Source organism: Takifugu flavidus, chromosome 17 (genome assembly GCF_003711565.1).
Source record: "Takifugu flavidus isolate HTHZ2018 chromosome 17, ASM371156v2, whole genome shotgun sequence".
NCBI classification, from domain to species: Eukaryota; Metazoa; Chordata; class Actinopteri; order Tetraodontiformes; family Tetraodontidae; genus Takifugu; species Takifugu flavidus.
Window position 1 is genome coordinate 3,475,632 of NC_079536.1, and position 24,059 is coordinate 3,499,690.

A 24,059-nucleotide genomic window follows, 5' to 3' on the forward strand; every position below is an offset into this window, starting at 1 on the left:
AATTAACATTTCCATGTTATAATTTATAAACCAGAATACACCAAACAGACCCAGAAATGGGATTTATTGGTAACACGTCGCCTTGGATGCTACATCCACGTCTCCTCTCCAGCTGTCCCTCACAGGACCATCTGCACTGCGGTACTATAAAACTGTCAGGACTCTTTGTGTTACAAATTTACCGTCTGCTAACAAAAGACAACAATCGATTTGGTTTCCCGTTCTCTAAGCGGCGAGAATCCTGGTGCCTTCCCAAAGGGAACGGAACTCCCACAACCGGAAGATCTGAACTGACTTTTAGCTTAAGCGTTTAGCCTGAAGAAACGTTCTCGCATAAGTAAATTAACCGGCGTCTTCTGGACTCCCAGAGCGGCACGAATGTCACACGCTGTTGCCTGGCAGACGCAGATGAAGGCGTCATCGTGCTAATAAACGTCCTGTTCTCCCTTTTATTTTTACTGGCAGTAATCTGTCTGGCTCTCGGCATCCTCCTCCTCCAATAACAAGGTGCCTCCAACCTCGCCCCGGGGCTGTTTTGCAGCCAAAACTGCACTTCAAACTTTTAATTACACTCCCTGGTATAAAAACACACTCACGGTCATCAAACGGCAGCTTCTGCCAGGCGAAAATAATCAGTCGGATGCTTCAGTTTCATCTACTCACCGATATAGGAGGTTGAGAATTGTTCAGGGACGGAACAGGTGACACGTTTGATGCTAACCTCGGGTCGGATTCCAAAATTAGCCTGTTATTTGCTATCAGTGAAATCAGGAATGACTGATGGCGCTCGTTTGAGGCAGATTTGTCAGCAGATTTCTCTCTATTGATTTCACTCGAGGTCACTGAATTTAAATGACGCCAACAAAAACCCGACAGCTAACACCACCGGGCGCGATAATGTTCGAATCATATCAGGGAGATTAAAAATACAGCAGGCAGCATTAACACCTGCACTGCGGCTGCTGATAAGAATGACTTATTCATGATGAAGAACGAGTAATACACTATTAAATACAACATGTTACTGCTCCTTTCTAGTACGTCTCAACGGCTAGCGGAGGCTAATAAAAGGAGCTTCGTCACCTTCGTTGGGAACCTTGTGTACGTTGCGTTTTGAAGCTTAAGTTTGCAAATAATTACGTAAAAGTAGCTTTCTTTGGGTCCTCTACTAGAAGCTCCTCCTCATTCCTGTGAGTGGGCGTGGCCTGAGGGGCGGAGCATGAACGGCTGGGGTGTGTGGTTTTGAAACGAGTTAAAGGCGGTTAGGAGTCTAAAAAAAATCAGCTTTTTGATTACACAAGCACACAATGCTGCTTTTTTTAGTCCAAGATAATAAAGATGTATTAAAAAAAGAGCCTGGACGGATCATAAATATCTCCGTCTGTCCTTGTCGAGCATGAACACCGGCTCCATAAAGCCATGCATCATAAAACTTAAGGTTCCCCTAAAAGTCTGCCTGTGATTTAATTATGACAAAGAACCGCAGCCTCTCGCTGTCGCCGACTCTGACTGTTCCAGACAGTTTCGCTGCACGTGCGCTACGTGCACAGCCAACGCTGAAGTCCGTCATTGAACGTGGAAGGAGAGCGAACGGCCGTCGGTAAGAAGCACAAGCAGGAGCTGGATCAGTCGCAAACCCGACATATTTGATGCAGCGCCACTCCATGAATTAGCATACCATTAGCACATGTGCACCCTGCCAGTTGTCTCCGATTATTGTGAGGCCGAAGAAAAAAAAGGAGCCATTAGAAATGCTGCACCTAATGAAAATCATCGGCAACGTGAACCCTTAAATTTGACCATTCATCAGTGAGCGTTAAGCACAAACAGGAAAGGTTATTAGAGGGCTTTGAAGTAGCATTCTACATTTAATTAGATTATTGGAGAAGTTCCCTGTACAACAGAGGATCTAATGTCATACACGCTTCACATTAAAGGAACATTTGCTCAGCAGTGAAAGGCTGCCACTGGTCAATTCCCATTAAGCAGCTGCTTCGTTAGCTAAATTGCATTCAGGAAGTTGCAGGAAATTCAGGGTGAATGTCCTGCATGATCCCGCCCTTTTATCAGGCGGCATGGGCTCGGTTAAGCCCCCCTCGGATCAAGTCGGATGCTTCCACGCCTCTGTGCTTGCCTGCTGTCAGGAGGGCAAACCCTGCCCGTTTATCTTCCTCTGCAGCCACCCGTGCGCGAGGCGGCGGGCCGTGTCTGTTGACGAACGCCTCACTTGTTACAGATAACGGGCACGAGCAAACAGTTAGCAGCCATGGGCCATCAGCCGTACAAACATTTGGAAACTTTGATTTATTCATAGCCGGATCATCGTCCCATACCGTCAACAAGGAACCAAACCCTTAGAAGACTGGGTATTAGCCGTAAATGCTATGTCAACAGAACCGATGATGCTTTTGTGCTGGCGCAACAAAGAGAATATTGCAACGCACTTTTTACAAGCTAATGTTTGTATATCAGTACACCATTGTAGTGCAGGTGTGGCACATGGAGTCCAGCTCGTTGAGTTAGCAACATCCCTTGTGACACAAGTTGTCAATGAATTAGCAGCAACTGAAAATGTTGGCCCTGCAACTTGGAGAGCCTGAGATCGGACAGTTGCCCAGTCATGTTTTTCCAGCCAGAAAGTGTTCTCCAGCATCCAAACCGGTGACAAATCACTCCAAAACTTTCCCACCGCTCACCCACCACAGCGCGCCGACTGGCGGATTGCTCAACGTTTACTGCTTATCGACCCCTAATTATGTTGCAGCGTACCACCTGTGGCACTCATCCCTGAGGTTGCTGACCCTCGCCATACTCGAAAGGGGCAAAACTTGGTGGCGTAACTTTATACGTCACTTTGAAGTAGTCACTTAATGGCTCTTCTGGAACCTCAGGTCGGCCACACAGGACTCTAAACAACATCAAAGCCCTTGTTTTGTTGCTCTGAAATCGCTTTGATACTAGCGGTTTAGAGCAGTGCAGCTATCCCTTCAAAATGTCAACGTGCGTGCGTGCGTGCGTGTGTGTGTGCGTGCGTGCGTGTGTGTGTCCCATTTGTCCCCTGCGATAACGAAAGCTAATGCTGGCCCCAAACTTAACCTTTTCACTCTCTTGTGCAGCGTGGAAAAAACAAACGTCAGATCTGGCAGTTTTTACACGTAAGTCGGAGAAGGTCGCCACTGCAGCACTTTTTAGATTAAATTATGTGCACGGATGGGGTGCATTGATCATTGGGGGGGGGGCTGAGAGGACTGATTCGGTAAATCACAGATAAACTGTAAATATTTCATATTTGGCTGCCTGTGTCACCAGGTCTTTGTCTGATTTTCCAATACTTGTGGAAAAATGAAGATGGATGAGGCTAATTTAGCCAGCAGAGAAACAGACCAGGTGTAGAAAACTTTAGATTAGATTATAGATGGCTAAATTCTGACGTGCAATATGCTTAAAGAAACCCCTTTACCCGGTAATACCATAGATGTTAACGTGAACATAACACCGCAGTATTATGGGAGATAAAGGAGCGGCGGCACAATAATGGTAGCAAAGCGCTAACGCTCACTGTTGTTGTTAATGGAGACGGTGACTGAGAAACGTGGGCAGATGAATGACAACAATGACATTACCCTTCATTACTGTGTTGACCGAGGCTGGTGCGCTGCGATGGAGTCGTTGCTGCTGACTAATCGATGGTAATGACCTATGCTAATGTTTCACATCTGTCACAAACATGTCCCCGTTAATCCTGACAGGACGTACTGCCTATAAAAACATTGATGTTGCCCGGATTTATGGGGATTAACTGCAGTTTTGCGACTATGTAGCGGCTAAAAATGCTAACGTGTTGATTACGTATGTATAAGTAGGCTAACCTAATGACTACTGCGAGGTTTAGGCTATCAAAAATGGTGATAAAAGTCTTAGTTTTGACATGTAGAGGAGCTATTACCAGTCTCGATCCCATTCAGACGTGCAAGCTAATGTGCAGGTACGTATGTTAGCCCATGACGCACGGCGGTGAAACATGGCCACTGACAGCGGCGGTGGGTGGTTGACAGTTAGGTCCATATTGACGTACGGCACCATTAAGAACAAAAGCTCTGCTCCGGCAGCAGATACGCCACAACACTATCGCCGCGGATCTGACGGGAGCGGCGGCGTCTCTGACCTCTCTATCTCTTCAAGACGAATACGTTTTCACGGCTGGCTTCAAGCTTTAATAGTCCATCGATTGGTTGGCAATATGTCCCGGACTCGGCCGGGTCTCCCATTATTTATTTTCCTCTCAAAAACACTCGACCCCCTCCATCTCCCATCCGCCTTATTAAAATGTAATGGCGAACAAACCCGAGGCCGCTATCTGATGGCGGAGAGAAAAACAATTTTAAGGGATTGGCGGTGGTTTATAACCTGCGGCTCCGGAGGGAGGGGGGGGGGGCACTCAGGGGTCTTAGATGAGATAGACCTCTAAATCAATCACTACCGCCCGAGGATTCCGCACATCGATGCTGCCGCTGATTGACAGAGCAGCAATCTCGGGCGCGGTGCGGCACGCCACGACCACCTGCGACGGCGGTTTAGACTCCTCGGAAGAGGTCGTAATCCGGGCTGCAAACATGTAATCCAGAATCCTCTATCATTTGCAAGTCTTAATTCCAGTGGAACACGTCCACAGCGTCTTGTCAAGGCTGTGTTTTTCTTTATTTCCCTGGAATGTCAGCGGGCATGTTCGACGCCGGGAACGGATCCGGAAACTGGAAGACGAACAAGCTGGAAGCGAAGGTCTACGCTCTAGGAAGCGATGGCTAAACGGCAGCGTTTGGGGGAACACGCTAATGCCCCTCTATCTGTGCAGAGGTTCACTCTCACCGACGCCGTGCAGACTGTTAATTTGGCGGGACGTGATGGCGCTTTACCCCTGACGGTATGGTTGCCACGGCAACATAGTAAGCACCGCGGAATCTGTCCGTGGATAAAAGCCTTCGTCAAAATCACATCTTTGAAGGCGCCTTGGCTCTTGTTCGGGGTGTTTGCTTTCCAACCAGTTGGGGTAATTGTTGCTGTTGCCTTCACCAACACGTACAACTATCGGGATTTAATCCGACATCCATCAGATACCCGCATGCCCAAGGTGAGATCTGACGATAACCTACTGCCACGGCTATCAACACGCTACCTATTTTACGCCTCTGAATTGTTCTGTAAATGGAGGCCGAGATGGTTTAAAATTCAGATGGTTGCTATTGGCAACAGGGCTTTAAGCGCTAAGGGTAAAACCTTAAACGGAGTTCTATTTTTATCCATGTTTTCATCGGTTTATGTAAAGTTGTGCTGTCTGGCTGTAATTTGCCAATAATCTGGGCTCCTCGTTACCCTGCTGGAACCTGGAATTTTTTCATACGACCAAACTCTGCAGTGTCCCGGAAAATGAGAAGTGCGGAGTACTAAATGGATCCCACTAGGTCAACGTTGCCATCTGTTGCCAAGAGTGCCCGTGAGAAGAAATGCTAATTGCTGCCCCTTATAAACACCCAGAAATGGTTTAGTTGGCCAAACAACCCACGGTGGAATCTTCCCAGATGCTAGCTCTGAATGTAAGGTTTACACAGAACAACCTGTTTGTTTTTAGATCCGCTAGCTTTAATTCTGCAACATACACAAACTAAACAGTGTATTAACATGCTAGGACACAGTTAGCATTTACTAGCTATTAACTTGCTCAAAATAGGTGACGTAATAGGTGACGTAATAGGTCAATTGTAAAAGTTTGATATTAGGTAACTGGAAGGGATATTGCTACCTAGCATCTCGATCAATACATCAATTGTGTGCTTGTATACCAGAACAAGAAGAGCAGTCCGATACAGGAGTCGGTAATCTAGTCAAGGTATTATGTTAGCTAAGCTAATGCAACATAAACACCCAAAGTTACTTTACAACAAACAGAAGCTCAACCAAAATGACCTCTGATGCTGAAAGTTTGCTTTTTAGCTAGCTAGCAGTGACGTCTTTTGCTAAGATATGCCGCTTGAAGCTAATCAGGTCTCCAGGAGACAGAGAAGATGCAACAAGCCACAGCAAAAGAGGTCTGTTGCTGGGGGCCACCATCCATCCCAGCAGGGTGCCGTCATGACAACTTGTTTTTCCCAATGTGATCGCAGTAAAGCTACAAACTTACGGGGCTTACCGGGATGCCGCGCAGCCAGAGGTGATATTCCTTCTCCCACTCAGATCAGGAAACTCTCAGGTGGCCTCCAACTGGGGTAGGAATTTCCTCAGGCAGTTCTAAAAATGGTATTTGGAATTAGAAAGGACGCTCCAGTGGTGAAGATAATTTAGTTAGTATAGGAAGTTGTTACGAGGGCAGTCCTTAAAGGGCAATACTCTACGCCGCCACACCTCCTCGAGGCTCCCCATTAATTCCAGCCTGGAGCTCTGTCCTGGCCAGGAGTTTGTTGAATATTTGTTGTTTAGACTTCAGACGCCTGCTGAGGGCTATTATTACAGAGGAATCATCTCCAGAGGAGGCAAATTGGGAGTAACTGAAACTTAAAAGTGTTCCAACTGGCTGTGTTTCAGCCAAGAGATGCAGATCAAGAGTATAAACAACAGCGATGTTGGGGGGAAAGATTTGTGTTTTCAGGTCCTTTTACATTTAAAATGCTCTCCTCGCTGCATCTGTTAGCATGACTTCCTAGCTGGCTTTACCCAGTCGCTGCAAGTGAAAAGACACAAATTAACAATGTAGCGCAGAACACAGACGACGGCCACTTTTGACTCGTTTCAAATCACTGCTAATATTGTCATTTCCTAATTTGTGCAACAACTGTCTTAAAATACTCTCCAATATTTGGCTAATGCTCCTAAAAGGAGCGTTTTCTTCCGCCATAACGGATCCCTCATTTGGACACGTGCTGAAGAGAACCGCGTGGATTCAGGCAGAAATTTAGACGCTCATCAAATTCTTCGTCAAAGTTGGATTTAAATGACTTCATTTCGGGTTATTTGGTAAAACTGGTATCCGTGCTATCGTCATGCCAACGAAGCAAAAAAAAAAAAAAAAAAAGGCCTTTCTCTGTGTTATTCTTATCTCCCTGTGAAGATGAGTTAAAATAATGAGTTTCTGCACTTTTCAAAGAACCCAATTTCTCCAGCTTTCTTTAAACTCGCTCCCATTACTCCAAATATTCCGTACATGCATGTAAGAGCGAGGGTTTACTCTCTGTTAAGGTCTCACGACAGCGCAGGTTCTCCTACAAATGGTCTTTGTGCACAAAGTAAACCTCCATCTATTAGTGCTGAAGGGAGTCGATGCGGCTTAATGGCTGCTGGTCCGTGCACGCTGGTGCTGGTGCGAATTAAACGGACACCTTTTCGCCTCAGCTGAGAGGAGGGAGCATCTCCAGAGTGGAGCAAAAGTACTTTTCCTTCCTGTCAGAGGATTTCTGACAGGAAGGAGGAGGTGTCATCCGTAGAGAAAGGGACCAGACGCTCAGGGAACCAGGACACAAATGGAGGCTCCAGGACAGGAAATGCAGAATCTTTACAGCTTCGAAGGACTTCCTGTTGTTTTATTAGCACAATTAGCATTCTAGCTCTGTTTTAATCCGCCTATTCTTCTCTGTAGTTCTTCCTGTAGACCAATTTGTAGATAATAATCTAAGAGGCCCCCATCTGATGATGTCAGGGCCCCTGCTGGCTCTGCCCACAATAGGTGGACACCTTCTTCTTCTGGTCTTTTATCTTCACCCTCCAGCTCAGCTGTGTATTGTGTTCAGGCCTAATAAGAACGCGTTGAGGCGCTAACCGAGGGTTTTTTTTATAAACTTTTGTAGACGCCAAAGGAATTTTCATTAAACATTTACAGCTGTTCCAACGTCCTGTTTCCTTTACACGCGTTCCTAAATATCCGAGAAAAACCGTCGCCGCTGCTCTGAATGAGAAGAAGAAGAGTTCCTGAGGAAAGAAGCACCGCTTTACCCACAAATACTTCATGGGAATTAGAAGCGGTTCCCACGGTGACTGAAGGGAATTAAAAAAGCTCCGATCTTCTGCAGATTCAGAGGAAAAGCTGGTGCAGATGCGTCAGCGGTCACAGTGACTCATCACAACTCCCACACTTAGGAAACGCTGATACTAATGGGATGTTTGTTTCCATTAATTAGCGTTGTAATTGGGTTTTGATTTATTTTCCAGGGAGTGGGCTGATGGGGGAAAGTTCTGTTCCCCGTCAGGAGCAGCGCCTCCGCACCTCCATCCAACCAGGCCTTATTGTCCGGCTCGCTCTTCACCACCTCCCACTCCGGGATCCACTTCCTGCATCATCTGTGCGTGCAAACATCCCCCGTCAGAGCGACTCTTACAGGAGTTCATCCACAAGAGAATCGTTTTTGATGAGGAAATCCGCCGATTTTCCGTCTCTCGGGTCACATTTCCATTTCCTCAGGTGTGCGTTTCTCCCTCTCCGACACAACTCGACGGTTCGAACCATCTCTGTATCTCCTGAGCCCCAGCTCGGAGCGCAATATCATTGCTCCCAGCTCACGTTGCCATGGCAATAATGGCCGAGTCCGTCGTCTCCTCGTCGCCATATTGGTAATTCGGTTATTTCGGCTGGAGAGATAAGGCGGAGCTTCAGCGATACAGCCGGGCCGCGGCGCCAACAATGAGGCAGAGCATTAAATTCTAATGATGAATGTGTTCGCTCGCCACGCTGGGAGTGATTGGAAGATAGAGAAAATGAAGAAGAGCCGGCCGGGGCGGAGGGAGGGAGGGAAAATATGAGCTGAAACGGCTCCACAAATCAGCTCGCGATCATCTCATCTCCACATAAATCTCACAGCCCGTCACCCCGGACATCGGCGGGAGCTGCTCGTCGTAGCGGATATCAGTCAGGCCTGCCAACGTCGTCGGAGATACGGCGTTTATCACCGCGGGAAAACGGGATAAAACATGAATCTACAAAGAATTCCACAGTGAGTCTGTTCAGGTACTGCTAGCTCATCGTTTCCACGGATACATGTGGAAATACCCGGGTCCCAAATGCTGGAGGGACGCCAACACACTTATTATCTTCAGATTCAGTTCAGTTCAGGATCGTTCTTAGGCCCCCAAACAGCAGGGGCAGGAGAACCTGGAGCGGGACCAGACCCGACTGACCCAAACAATATTCCCCAGACGCACAGACGCAGAAATTGTGAAAGAAACGGTAAAATTCAGAGGCTTCCGACGGGAGAAGAACCTTCTCGTTGGGATTTTGTACAGTGCAGAAGGTTCTGAGGGGAAGGAGCGCCGCTGCCGCCGCCCGTTCTGCCCGTTCTGCTGGCGGAGTCTGTGGGATCCGCTCGCATTCATATGTAAATCTTGTAACTGAAGCCCGATCACATCCCACGTTTCACAAAAACTCATTTAAGAGATAAAGACGCAGCGTCTTCGCGTAGCTTTCATTTCTGATGCAGCGGACGTGACGGGACGGGCTGTTCTGGGACCAACGTGCAGGTGCTGGAGCCACGTTTCCCCCCCGATGTTAACCCTTACGTTACGCCTCCCCCTGCCCGTGGTGGGACGGGGAGCCGCGGAGCCGTACGCTCCGAGAACAAGGAATGCAAGGAAGTGTTGGAGCCACAGGGACGCCACAGCTGTTCCTGCCTTCCTGAGCATCTGCCAACACATCCTGTAGGACCCCAGCGGGCTGCCGGCATCAAAACCCCCAAAGAACGATGGAAATATGGGCGTCCAAGGTCGCCTGGGATTCACCTCACCGACACAGCGCTAGCAACGCTAATCATAGGATGAAACTAGAGAATATTGAGCCTTAATGAGGTAAAACTGACGTTCAGGAGGGCAATAATCCGCCCCACGACGATGACATCATCCTGACCTTGCTCCCTCAAAGGCCGCTGAGAAGGCTTGAGGATGAAGCGCACTTCATGCCCCCCTCCCCCACACACACACACACACAGCTGCCAGTCAGGAAGTCCCCCCCCCCCAGCTCCCAGCACGCACTTAAATCATCCAGCCAGATAAAGATGCTGCGGCTTCATTGGAATTTTAAAACCGCGGCCCTGCAACTATAAACAAAGGTGGCAGCATCAGATATGACTCTGGGGTATCCTGGTCACTGGCCGGCGGTCCCATCCGTCCTCAGCGTGTCCAGACTCAGATCCCAGTTGGGAAATGGTAAACAGAATTCTCCTCTATAGAGCGTTCGCTCCCGGCAGACTCGCTGATGAGCTGGAGCGCGGGAATACCAACGTCTTCCTTTCCATAAACCGAACCGGCAGACGCAACCGTCCCCGCGGCTGCCCGGGATTAACGGGAGTTAATCAACTGAAGGCCGTGTTGCTGGGAATCTCCCCCCGTGGGACGGCGTCAGCGTGACAGGCCGGGCTTTGCGTTGATGGGAAATGTCAAACTGCGGCGCTCCAGGTCTGTCCTTAATGATGTGCCTCAGTCGCTGCTAGCTTCTCACCGCGGCTAGCTTCAAGGTGACGCCGGCGTGCCCTCCAGTGGACGAGGAGCCCCACATGGACTAATGACAGAGGGATGAGGGGACGTGGGCGGTCAAGCTGGCACCAGCCCCCAGGGACCCACACAGGTCCACACTGTAGCATCACAAGCACATCCCAATACGGTTCTGGGCCACAGCACTGCAAATATTTAGGAAAAACATATCCAGCTGTGGGGAAAATGTGGATGTGGAAGGCTAATGAAAACATCAGCCCACCACAAGGATCTTTGAGAAATGGGATGAGCCGGACGCGAGCGCCCTCTTGACTTGGCTCGTTTGTTTCCTTTTGTTCCTTCCATTTTTCTCCCTGTGCTCATCTAAAACGGGCCGGTCTGAGTAATTTCTCAGCCTGACAGACGGAATCGTTCAACGCGCCGAAAACCTGCAAATGGAGGTCCAACTTGTGCCAAACAGGCAGAAAAAAAAACAAAAATCAATGACTACAGCAGGAGCCCGAACAGCAGCAATAACCACCAGTTTAACCAGCACCTAAATTAGCTCGCCGCTAAAAGTGTGCTAAAGTAGGCGGAGCTGGGGGTGAGTGGGGACAGCAGAAACTTCCGGAAACTTCCACTGATGCTCTCATGGAGATAACGTAGGTATGAGGTGGCCTTGTTGCACCTCCGTGCCTCATTCGTCACGTAAACCACAGAAAATCTTGTTAACGCTCTGCTAATGAGCTAACGCTGATGCGCGTCAGCCAGTTTCACCACATGTTTTGACAGTGGCGGCCTGGTTGTGCATCTATAGAATCTTTGGGCTGTGAGACGTCTGCGCTAACCGCTGCACGGCATCGCTAAAGACGTCGATACCGTGGGTATTTTTATTTGCAGGAATGGATCGAGACGACGCTAACGTTACAATTTCACAATGACAGGAAGACGCTTTGAAATAAGGAGCAGCGGGTGTATTGAAGTCACATCCGAGCCGACACCTCCGAGGGTGACCCTCTCTGGTTCCGTCCCTGGGGGGCCGTGAGCATGATTTCACCAGCAGCAGCGACGGATCTAAGGAGGCGTATTCCGCCAGTTTTCCCTCACCCGTTGCGATGTCACCTTGTTACGCGTCAACCTGACAATCGTACCTTCCCCCGTTATTTTCCAAGACAACACCAGAGCTTGTTTAAAGCGTCGGGAGAAGGACGTTTATATATTTAAATAAAGCAAACGGCATCTGAGGCTTTGAAGGTAACGAGCGGCCTATTTTGGGAAGCCTTCGTTCTCGCCTCGTCTTCTCCGGTGCCCTCAAACGAGAGTTTCCTGTGGAAGTCAAAGACGCCCCGCTGACGGAAGCACAAGGTGCCGAGTTCCAAGCGGCGACGGGTGCGGAACATCACGCGCTCCGGAGGGGAGCGCCGGATGGCACATTAGTGACACTTTATGATCACGCGCGCCCGGAACGCCAAAGACGCCTCCTCGCGTTCAAGTCGGAAAAGTTTGAGGGCCCGGAATGAACAGGCCGTCCAAACGGTGCCGCTGCTTCTTGCTACCATCGGAATCACAAACAAGCCTCTTTGCCGCTAATGTTATTAGCAGCCGTGTCAACTGTAAAATGTTTGGCGAGCCCTGAGGATTAGCGTCGATGCTTGTTTACACGCTAGCAATTAAGCGCCAAGAATTAGAGCGCCTGATGTCTCTGCTGCATTGATAATCGCCGATCTCGCGGGATCAAAGAGCGAGACAAACATTTGTTCATCGGATGAATTCCGGGAGAGGTGGAGGAGGAATGCCGCCTGTCGTCCGCTAAGGTGCGGAGATGGAATCGTGCCTCGGAGCCGAGAGGGTTTTCAGGGATAAACGGAGGGGAAACGAGAGATTTGAAGTGTTAGGAAGTAGCCGACATTCCAGGTCTGGTGTTTAAAGTGGATCCTGCGGTAAACCTCGGAGGGGAAAACTCATCGGAGAAGAGATAAAGCTCTTTTAGCGTTTCCCACACCTGTTAGCCAATTCCTCAGGTACGATTTTCCCAGTTGCTGTTGTCATCACGTCCTTGGAAATGAAACCTCGAGCATCTGTTGGAGCTTCTCTCTTCCTTATGTCCGGCATCGTTCGAACGCGGCGCTCCTGGTTCATCACCACTCTTCAGGCGGTCTCCCCGACCCCCACGACGCTCCCAGGAACACCGCTAATCATGGCGAGCAGATTTGGAGGCACAGATCGGCGTTCCTAGTCAGAGGAGCAGCTGCTTGAAGACGACCTGCTGCTGCCCCCAGTGCCCTGTTGATACTGGGCACACTGGTGGGGAGACTCCTAAAACCGCCCATTATCTTTCCCACAGAACCAGATGAGCCTCTGGAGCTCGGAAACAGCCGTAAAGACGTACTTACATTAGCTCTCTGGTAGGGCCGCGGCTATCGAATATTTTAGTCATCGGATATGATACTGAAAATTCCTTCGGTCAATGAGGTGGGGGGGGGGGGTAAACAGAGAAACTCAACTGAATTGGAACTACTGCTACGCTCCCTCAAGTCGTCCACTTTTCCGCTCTTTCCCGAACATTTTCCAGTCGTTGGTGACATAAGCGCGTCGAGCCACATTAAAAGTCGTCCGTGTCAAAATTCCGCTTCACATTTAAATAAAAGATTACTGGTGGCAGAGAAAATTCCTTGATCATTTATTCGTAATCGGGCTCCTGTGATTCCTCAAGGATTTCTTTCATCCCTAGTTTTCCGTGTTCTATGCTAACAAAGGTTAGCCTAATATAGCTGGGATTAACGAATGTTGTTAGCTTGTCAGTTAAAAAATCCGGGTTGTCCTGTGATCTCGGCCGGTAGAATCAGTTTCCCGGTATGTTGGAGTTCCGCTCCGACCTCCTTTGTTGAGGTGGAGCCAGTTCTGGTATTCCAGCAGGCGGGAAGCTGCAGCAGCTTATATAAACGCTAAATGGAAGAATTCTGTCTTCAGCTCTATAAAAATTGAATGAGTGTTTGTTGTGTTCTGGAAGCGTTTTATCGTTCCATGATTGATAATTCATGTGTGTCTCTTCATCACAACGGTGCGCTATAATGACGCGACTTCACTTGGAATTGTTCGTTCCTGGAGCAGAAGCGTGCAGTCGTGCCAGGAGAAAGTCAGGAAATAAGTCGCATCTTAAATGAAAAGGGCTGCGTTGACACTAAAATCCTCCTCTTTTGGCACCTTAAAGGTGGAATTTTCCACTTTTAGACGCGAAAAAACACCCAGAATCCAATTTCTGTCAGGTTTTATTTATTTTTAAAGTCTGGGTTCTTTGGTCTCTGCTGCACCTCCACCGCTAACATCCGCGCTAGCTACGTCTCCATCCATCGATTCCTTCGACCTTTCCAGCACGACCTGCACAGAGACGCTCCGCGGGGAACGGCGCCGCCACAGAGGGAAGCGCGGGACGGCCGCGCATCGATCGCCCTCACCTGAATATGACGCCGCCACGGGGAGGCCGCCGCCAAGCGAATGCCTGCCGATCGTGACCCAGAATTTCGCGTTTTTGGTCGATACGTCCTGCTTCTCTCCCAGGATTTAATGGTTTTCAAGTGTTCCTTTGAAGACGCTGGAAATGGGAGAGGAGAAAACGGGAGTGTGACGGTTCTGTGAGACGGACAGATGTCGCCATTCCGGGAGAAAGTCCCATTTCAGGTTTAAAGTTCATCACCAGACAACTTCCTTCCTTTCACTCTCCAAGGTTTCTCCCAGATTCGTTTCTTCCATCCGTGTCCCTGCAGGGGGGTCCTGGGGGTTTCCTGGAGGGGTTTTAAATGTTAAAACATCTCCGAATCAGGCAAAAACCTGCCTGTACTTGTAGTTCTTCTTCTAGGAAAACCTGCCAATCAATGCCTGGATCTAAACGCACATCCAACTATTGACCTTCAGTCCTCGGGATGGCCTCGTCATCGCTCGGAATGGGGGGAAAATTAAGAAATAAGTGGGTGTTTATGGAATAGTGGGTCACACGAGCAGTCGGGGGGGTTGTTGGTGATGCATCATCACCCGGACGTGGGCTTCACCTCATCATCATCAACGCACACGGAAGCGGATCCTTCAAACGTCAGAGTGTCCCGGCCTCTGTTCCACCACACGGGGCGACCCGGATCCTCAGCAGATATTAAGGTTAACCATCGGTTACCTCGCTGACACGGCGGCGGAGAGCAGAGAGAGCGAGAGACGTGGCGGGGAGTCAGAGACGGAGACGACAGTGACGGTAACGGTCGTAGAAGCGGAGTTATAAATACGATTTGGGCAAAGCCGGCTCATAAATCATTAACGGAAGCTTCTCGGCACTCCAAGAGCTGATAAATCACCCGCGCGTTCTTCCGCGGAGCTGTTAGCCAACACGCCAGAGCTGGGTCGGGATCCAGGGGAGCAAATCTAGGTTAGGGAGGAGCTTAAAAACGCTGACGCGGCTGGAAGCGGAAGCACCTGATAACCGTTCACTGCTAGGAAACTGGGCTATGCCAACATTTTTCGGAATTTTGCTGCTGCTCGCCCTCGCGCAGACCCACTCTGGCCGCCTCCGTAACTGCGAGCGTATCCTGGGGCGCCGCGTGGTGCCGCAGGGTGGCCGCTCACGCCTGGTGTTCCCTTCACAAACAGCGCCGAGCCCTGGCTGACTGGTGCTGACAGATGGGCGCCGCAGATACCACCGAGCGGAGACGCCGCCACGGCGCCAGGCGCCAGGCCATGGCCTCATGGCCGCCCGGGGCCGTCAGTCACGTGACTCCTCCTCCAGAGGAGTAGCGGCGTGCCGCTGTTGAGTCTGTGGCGGCGTTCCCACGCTCTCCGACAGACGGCATCATGGGAGCTGCGACCACGTGTTTTATTCCCTGACAGATGTGTCCGCTTCCATCTGTCCCGGTCCGTATCCGTCTCATCACAGCCGCTCATCTCGGGACAGCAGTCCAACCCCCCCCCCCACACACACACACACACACACACCACACACACACACACCACCACCACCACCAAAGGCGGAGGATGGACAATTTCCAGATGAAACTCCGGTTTCTGGCTTCACTCAGCAAAGAAAACAGATGTGTAGCGTCCGCTAGCCGCAGCACGTTTCCACTTTCCTCTCTGTTTATTGCAGCTAGCGGAGCGCGGGCAGATCTGCGATAGCTTATCGTCGCGGGCCCTTTGAATAATTTCACAACTCGCGGATTAATCTGGTCGGGGGCCACCGAGCACACAACGGGGCCCGGAACGAGTCCAGCTGAGTCACTCTCAGACGACGAATCCAACCGGTTTTGCTGTGGATTTGTCTGTGATGACACGCTAACGTGTCTGTCTGGTCATTTTGTTGGTCTCTTGTGATAAAAACAAAACCTCCATGAGCTAAAGCTGCTCCCTGCTCCTGCTGGTCAAGCTGTAGCCATGTTTCTGTAGCCCACATTTAGCATCTGTTTATCCACAATTTCCATTCCATTTGGAGGGATGAATGCAGCTGCAGCTAGCAGCTGGCGAGGCCTAATGGCGGCTGGTTTTCATTACTCTTCTTTAATGTGGAGCAATAGAAGTCACAAGTGTTTACAAGTTAGTGCAGCTTCAGTTCCAGGTACTTTTTAGCTTACTTCACCAAACTGAGTTATCAGTTAGCTATCAGTTAGCTAACATATTAAGGTCCGAGTCATTTGTTAACGCAGGATGCGGCTTGTTCCCAGTTAGCTAGAAAGGAATTTGGACAAATCCTTGAATTATGATAGGAACCTGTGCTGAGCCACAAACACAAAACACAAAGAGAACAAAAGATTTTCCAAAATAAAAACAGTAAAAGTTGGGAAGGCAGTTAGCTTCTGTGATGTCCCCTTCTCATTTGTATTCATCATAAAATGATCTGGTTTTGATTAAGGTTTATCAGAAACTAGTACTAGTGGTGCAGGTGCACACATCAGTGAGTACTCAAGAGTGGGTATTCATGCTGAAGGACAGTGGAATGGCTAATGGCTAAAGAAGTTGCTAATATATATATACAGCAGACACAATGTCAGTCTGGCTCCGCTTGCTAACAGAGGGCAAATGGTTTGCTAGCAAAATAAATAAATAATTAAAGATTTCTGACTAGTGAACGTTCAGTGAAAGAAACTGGAAATGAAACCCTCCGCACGGAGTTTCTTTTCAAGTAAGGACCAGACAAGCCGAGCCGGGTTCGTCTAATTTCGGGTCTAAATCAAATAAAAGATCAAATAAACGTTGTCTCACACGTCTGCCTGCTCTAAAATGGGATGAGAGAGTTTTTCAACTCTGTGGACGTTTAATCTTCGATCCTCTTGCGATTGTGACCGCAATTTTAACGACCTATTATTCACAAAATGCAAAAAAGATGAAACCTCTGCTGCATGCTAATAAGCTAATGTGGGCACAGGGCAGGTTTTGACAAAAGAGGAAAGAATAAATTAAAGAATGAGTGTGAGGTTTTTCTCTGCTTGTGCCTCAAAAATGAGAAAAAAACACCTTTTTTAATAAATATTCTACAGTTTTGTGTCTCTAATGGTGAACAATGTAGCATTTTAGCGGTTTTCAAATCCCCCTGCAGCGCCTCGTCCACGCAGGCTGTGGTGTGCTGAGAACAACAAGCTAGTTTATTTTTCTTCATTTTAATTACATCGGATTCCGCCCAGGGCTCGCTTTTATATGCGACTAATCCTAAAGGGACATTATTAAACAATATGTCCACACAAATCAAGAGGCAGCAATAATTAAACTTTTTTACGCACAAATAACCACCAGTCGAATTAAAAAATGTGCCGCGTCATTTAGCTGCATGCTAGCAGTGATAAACTACTCCTACTGACATCCCAGTAATTAAAGAAAAGGGAAAATTGATGGGGTTTAAATTAGCACTAGCATGTGGAGCCCAACTGGTCTAAAACTGGAGGAGTATAATTAGCATATCGGGTGTGAATGGAACAGGAGGGTAATTAGGGCCATCGCTAATACTGCTGCTAATAGCTGGGCTAAGATGTCAAATGTGACTATCATTTTTTAATTCAAACATTTAAAAAAAAAACTTGCCGAACTCTGCGATGCGGTGAACGTCAGTGAGCAAGCCTGCTAGCATCAGCTAGCTCCCACCGAGCTGAGATAAACGCGTTAGCGCAGATGCTGATGATGAGGCGGCGGCCATCTTGTCTGAGATGAAACAGGAAATAAATCTCACCTTTGTTGCCATATGGGCGTGTTCTTGAATCCCATTGGCTGTGTACAAATAAACACTCAAATTAGCATCAGGCTATTTTAGCCACATTCTCTAAAGTGGACTTTAGAATAATAGTTACCTGATATTAAATCATCAAAGGCCCACCTGAAGCACATCAAAGCAGATTTGCTTCGTTATAAAGAGGAACGCGCGGCGTTGAAAACACGTTTGTGACGGTTCGCCAGCTTTTATTTTAGCTTATTTAACGAAGCGAGAGAGCAGCTCCGGCGCTTCCTTTTGTTCTCTCCTCCGTGTGAATAAAACATCAGGATGAAGTGCGGATTCTGGGAATATGGAAGCAGTTACAGATGTAAAAGTGATGCTTTCTCGCTCCGCGACACACCGAGCACTTTTACCCCGGAGTGACTTCCACTTCCGGAGGGAAGCGTCGGAGTGCTAACTGTCGTGGGGGGGGGGGGTTCCTCTGTTTGTTGTTGAGGAAATTAAAATTGATCACATATCTGAACTGGGATTAAACATGATTAATCTCCTCCCGCGCTGATTAATCTTTAATTTTTTAATCGTTTCTGTCTCCAGGACGACGGGAAGCATCAACCGGACCTGGATCCGCCTCTGGATGTGCTCGACAGACCCCCCCCAGCTGATCCGAGGAGAAGCGTTGGACGGTCGACACTGGCTTAAAAGCAAAGCTGCTCGGCATTGTGGGTAATTATCATTAAAATACGCGCAGGAGCACCGGAGGAGCGCGACTCCCGATGCATCATGGGAACCTCTCGCGAGCGACCTCATCCAAGGTGGAGCGACGATGCTCGGGATCCCGGGATGTTCTGGGAGGGTCTTTCTCTGCCTTCGGAACGCCGTCGATGCGCCCAGTAACTCTCCTCACCGTGTTTTAGTCTTCGGAACGTCGTTCCGCCATCTCGCCTCCATGTAGGATCAATAAGTGCTGGAGCGCATTATCGGGAATGGATCCAACCCAGCAGAAGCTGGTTCCCATTAAACGGAAGCCCAGAGGAACGCCGACCTCCATTATTGCTCAAATCAATAAATCCTCACCGACGACGGCGACGTGATGCGGCGCCAACTCGCCGCGTTGCTCCAACTACGATAATTCCGAGATAACAGCACGGAGCGGCTTCCTTCCACGTAAGCACGCGGCGGTCTCGGAGGAGACGGGACTGTTGCCGACACCAATTAAAACGCTATGGGAGGGAAGCGTGAAGGGAACCTCCCGTCGGCGCCGCCACAAGAGCGTGAAGGAGCGAAAGCGCTCCGAAGGTGTCAGTGTTCTTCCACGCCGTGGGAAGCTAAAGTGGGCCCGCTAACGACCCCAGCCGGCACTTAGCGCCGCTGCCATCAGGAGAAACATAAAAAAACGCTTTGATTTTTAGGAGTTAGCAGGAAACTTCTACGTCTCTAAACGCGCTAATCCAGACGTCCTCGTTCACCGTCCGCTTGCACGTTTTTTTTTATTCCTTCTTTTTTTCATCTCACTTGATTTGCTAACGTTAGGCCGAGCGCGGCGCGTCTGTTCAGCACATCAAAACCAGATGAAACGCTAAAACCACAGACGGGGAAGCGGGCTACGCCGCTCTCCCGTCCCAAAGATAAAAACAACGTAATGGCGTCTGACATCAAACGCATCGTAAACATTTTAACGCGCGGAGCAACCGCAGCTACAGGTAAACTAATTAAAGGAGCGCTAATATTGGACGACGTTTTCAGCCGATGCCGTTTGATATGTCGCATTTCCTGCCGAGGGCAAAGTCATCGTAGCTTTTAGCCTCTTTTCGTTCAGCTGCTTGTGATGATTCCAGAGATTCTCGGGCTGGTTGGTCTCTACTGTTTGGGCAGCAAAAGGTCTTATGTCAGTATGTGTGTGTGTGTGTGTGTATTAACACAAGCTAAGTGATGTGAGGCACCATCGTTAAGAAGCAGCTGGCCACACGCACTAACGGGCTCTTAGCCTCAGCACGAGAGTCACATTCCGCCCTTTAACATCTGCACGAACGGATGGAGGATCAGATTAACTCCAGCAACACACACACACACACACTTGTTTTCCTGTCTTTTTGGGGACTTCCCCTAAAAAGAAATGTGGATACATCAACCTTAAAACCCCGTCTTGACCCTTAAACTGAATTTGTGGGGCCCAGCCAAACATCCTCCCTATGTAGCATGTATGAGAACACACGCACGCACACATGCACATGCGCATCCCTGTGCCGGTGAGCATGTTGAGGACATCGGCCACGCATCTGTTTTCCCCATTTTAAGCTCTCTGGATTATCACTTTGGAGGATGGAAGCAGCCTTCGGTGGCAGCTGTGCCCTCGCGGGCCGCCGCCTCCTTTCACCAACGGTTACGCTTCCGATCACGGTAACTGGCCTTGACCCCACCTGCGGGGACAGGTCTCCTCAACAAATAAGCGCGACCCAGGCGGCATCGTTAGGCGACTGTTTCGAGGCAACGGCGCCGCGGCAGCGACAGCTAGGAGCTCTGTGGGGAAATACTAGCAGCCAATTTAAAGGTGCCGGGAATCATGCGGGTGTGTTTACCTTCGGCTAAACATGTTTGTCTGCTTCTGCTATAAATAAAGTTGTTTTTCTCTCACAGCACGTTTCTACTTTGCTCAGCAACTGAAAGTTAGCACAGCAATAACGCTAACTTATTTGTTTTTAGCCCCAAAAGTGGCGCTTTGAACTTTCGCTACCCTCTACAGGCTAAGTTTGCCAGCCAGCTAAAAGTAGCAATTGGCAGCCAAATCAAGTCCAAGTAAAATAACGCATAAAATCAAGTAGCCCATCAGCGCTTCTGCTATAATTTAGCCAAATCTCAGGACTTTGTTGTTAAATCCCCTTAAATAATAACCGGAGGGACGCTAATTTAGCTAAGCACTCCATTATTTGTCCGCGGCTCTACCCTCATCTTCTTCTCAGCTGTCACGCCGCATTCAGGACGTGTTTAACGATGTTCCGCGTCTCCGTGGAAGGCCGCTCCGCGTCGTTTGGCGTCCGGCGGTGAAGTTTTGGACAGAAAAAACCCAACTGAACGCTCACAAGGTAAAAAAAAAAAAAAGGTGCGTTAAATATATATTGGTGGAGGGGACGGGCTCAAGTGCTGGTGCAGCAATTACAGTAGCAAACAGACGGACTTCGACCGCAGCCGGTGCCCATTAGCTGCAGCAGTGAACGCGAGTGTGGGCTGGTTTCTATGGCGACCAGAGCGAAGGAGACATTTCTCTTCCTTTTGAATGATGGCCAGAGGGCTTGGAAACACCCTTGAACCCTCCATCAGCATCCATCTCTCCACCCCAACCGGCCGCGCTACCTGAGAGCCATTAAACGCCACGCAGAAATAAGATGGCTGCTATCTGCTCTTAATTCGCCATTCAGGGGCGTCGGGCAGAGGAGCGGGGAGTAATTGCCCTTGTCTGGGGCATTAAATTGTTGGCTCTCTGACAGAAAATGAAGCGGCACTCCTCCTCCATTTGCGGCGCGATGGAACCCGTTCCCAGGATGTGCGGCGAGGTAATTGAGCGGTGAATCAGTTTTGCATCAGTGTCACGACGGCATCGCCGCCTCCGTCCACAGAACGCCGGCCGGCGGCCTCGTGCACGTGGGCTCGGGCTCCGCGCCCCTCTCATCTGCTGTGAGGTTTTGGCTGAGGCCAAATTAACCCGAATGATGCACAGACGCACGGCAACAAGTTTGGGAAAAAAATAAATAAATAAATAAATTTAAAAAGGAGCACAATCTTTATTTCAGGCTTTCGCAGCTGCGATATTAAAGTGGGACAGTTTCCGTTTAAATCCAAAGAGCAAGTTTGGCAACTGAAGAGAGCAGAAGGCAAAGGCGACGGTTGCTACGGTAACAGTGGTTTAGGAACAGCGGCGGGTTTAGGGGCTGATTTACAGAGAAGTTTAAACAATACCAAAAAAAAAACAACAGTAGCTAATGCTATCGCGGCTAACTCCATGAGTGAGGTTAATGAGAAGAACCAGAAAATTTTTAATGTTTTTTTTTTTTTTGGGGGGGGGGGGGGAAGTCTGATTCTACACTTTAATGTGTTTCTGTTGATCATATCATCCAGGAGAAAGAAGAGAACGATGCGGAGCTTCATCCAGGACGCCGGTTCATGCTGCTGACCCATAAACGCCCCACAGGAAGCTGCTGTCGCTCGTTTCAGGCGGTCGCGGCTGCATTTGATGCAACATCGTATCGCATAAATATTCCAAAGCAACCATCTTTAAATAAAAAGGTCACAGAAGCAGTCAGATCTGTGGATCGATGCTACTCCGATGTCTGATTAGCTTAGCTTAAAATCCCAACGCAAACGAAAACAGAACATTATAGATTCATGTCGAATCGGCGATAACGTCAAGATGTGAAGCTAATAAACACGCTGCTGTTGTCCTCAGGTCAAGCTAAGCTAATCAGCTAATAGCACCAAGCTTTAATTGTTCAACCAAGGCTCCATAATCAACATGTTCTCGCTCCCAGCTAGCCAAGCCGGGTGGCGAAGGGGTTAACTCGCCCCGCCACACAGATAATATATGGGCGCAGGGGCCGGGGGAGGCGTGGTTAAGGTTAGCGGGTCAGAAGGCACCGCATGTAAAACGCAACGACATGTTCTGAAACTGGACATGTGTGAAAACGGCGTAGCGAGCCCTCGGGAATCTACAGGGAACCAGGTCAGAGGTCACGCCAAGCTCTGTGAATTGACCTCTGGAGCGCGAGAGCAGCTCCTCCGCGGCTAACGGCGGCTAACAGCGGCTCCAAATCCCAACCCACAGACGGTTGGACGCAGGATGTGGCAGCTTCCAGGAGCTCTCATGAAATAAGATGGCTGTCGGCACCTCAAACGGCTGTCTGATCGGAACCATCACATGCACGTTAGTCACGGGGGGACATGACAGATGGATTTCTACGCCTGAAGGAAGCCGACAAAGAAGGGGGGGGGGGGGGCTGCTAAAGAGCAGGATGCTCCGCACGCTCCGTGTATTTCCCGGGACATAATCCCTAACCTGCCAAGAGGATTGGATCTGATGGGGGAAGAGATTGAAATATGAGGAGGGACAGGACAGTTCTATCTGGAGGAGCGTGACTCGTAGCAGGCAGCGGGAGCTAGCGGTGCGTGTTATTGCCGTCGGAGTGCCGACGTTCCCGCTCATTCCAGATGCAGTTTGCCCGTTTACAGAGAGATTCCTGTTGTTTCCTTCATCAGCTGAAGGCGTCTCGGCAACAGGAGTCAATAATATTCAATAAAAGTTGCGCGAGGCCTGTGTTTAGGTTATTTCATCATCGTGTCTGTTGGGGGAGGAGCACTAGCGTTCCTAACGCAGTTCCAAACACGGGTTTAAAGCAGAACCGGACCAAAAGCACACTTTGTTTATGGCAGATTCTCCTTCTCGGGCACTTTCCTTTGTACTGTACGTGATCAACTACACTCTGGGTTCAGGGCAAAGGTCAACGGGATGTCCAGCTGGAAGGAGAAGGTCACTACGCTATAAATGCTACGCTAGGCCACCGTGGTGGACTGGAACAGGAAGGGAAATATGAACACGGTGGTGGTGACGCGGCCATGGTCCCTTCTGTTTTCAGGGGTTGTGAATTCCGACATTAAAAAGGCTGCGATTTTTTTCCACCCCGCGATTCATCGGTTTCGCCGAGCCGCTGACCCGACGCGCCCACATGCAGGAGTCAAAAGCGTTCCGCGCTGACAGGAAGTGATATGAAAGACAAAGAGGCGGAACGGTGATACACGGATATGTCTTTGAGTTTCATGTCGCTGCATGTGATTCCATCCTGACGGGAGTTAATCCGTTTTCTTCTCCGCCGGATCCTTTTCCGCTCCCTCCTCTCCTTCCAGCTCATCCTCTTCGGGCCCCTCCAGCTCGGCGGACTGTTCCCTCTCCTGCTCCTCCTCCTCGTCCTCGTCCTCCTCGTCGGTCAGCCTCTTGAGCGCGTCAGTGTCGTCCGACCCGTAGTCGGACTCGGCCGTGCAGATGCCGTAGCACATCAGGCTGATTACGCCCAGCGGAAGGCCGAAGAGGAAGCAGCCCAGCAGGGGAGAGCTGCGAAACACGGACTGGTGGGGGGGTTGGGAGGGAGAGCAGGGTTTGAGAAGTAAATAACAGCAAGCAGTGACCATGTTTATCAGCTCTGAATGTGGGACAAGCTGCATAAAGTTCTTTTCAAAAAGTGCTAAGCAGTCACATAAATGCTAAAGCTAACGGGCTAAATTTGGGGCCGACGGTTCCGTGTGGACCTTTTGTCTTCCCTCATACCCCCCCGGGTCCCTGAGAGCACGCGCGCCGTGACTTAAACCCAGCCAGATCTGTTTTAAAAAGACTCAAATATCTCCTCTCTAGAAACACCACGGCTCGGCTGGGCTAACGCAGGCCGCTACAAATGAGTCGGCTGGA

The 24,059-nt window shown here is 49.4% G+C and overlaps 1 protein-coding gene across 3 annotated transcripts in view; it reads right to left on the reverse strand.

Annotated features, from left to right (window-relative positions):
- LOC130514091 (protein disulfide-isomerase TMX3-like) overlaps nucleotides 1–24,059 on the reverse strand; it is a 75,896-nt gene that overhangs the window by 31,754 nt on the left and 20,083 nt on the right. For 2 of the 3 annotated variants that reach the window (XM_057013453.1, XM_057013454.1), the window contains exon 16: nucleotides 23,388–23,722. In XM_057013453.1, the coding sequence (XP_056869433.1) occupies nucleotides 23,450–23,722 (273 nt within the window). In that variant the 3' untranslated portion in view covers nucleotides 23,388–23,449. Of the gene's footprint in view, nucleotides 1–6,184; nucleotides 6,283–23,387; nucleotides 23,723–24,059 lie in introns of those variants that run through there. The other variant, XR_008946909.1, reaches the window with a different exon arrangement.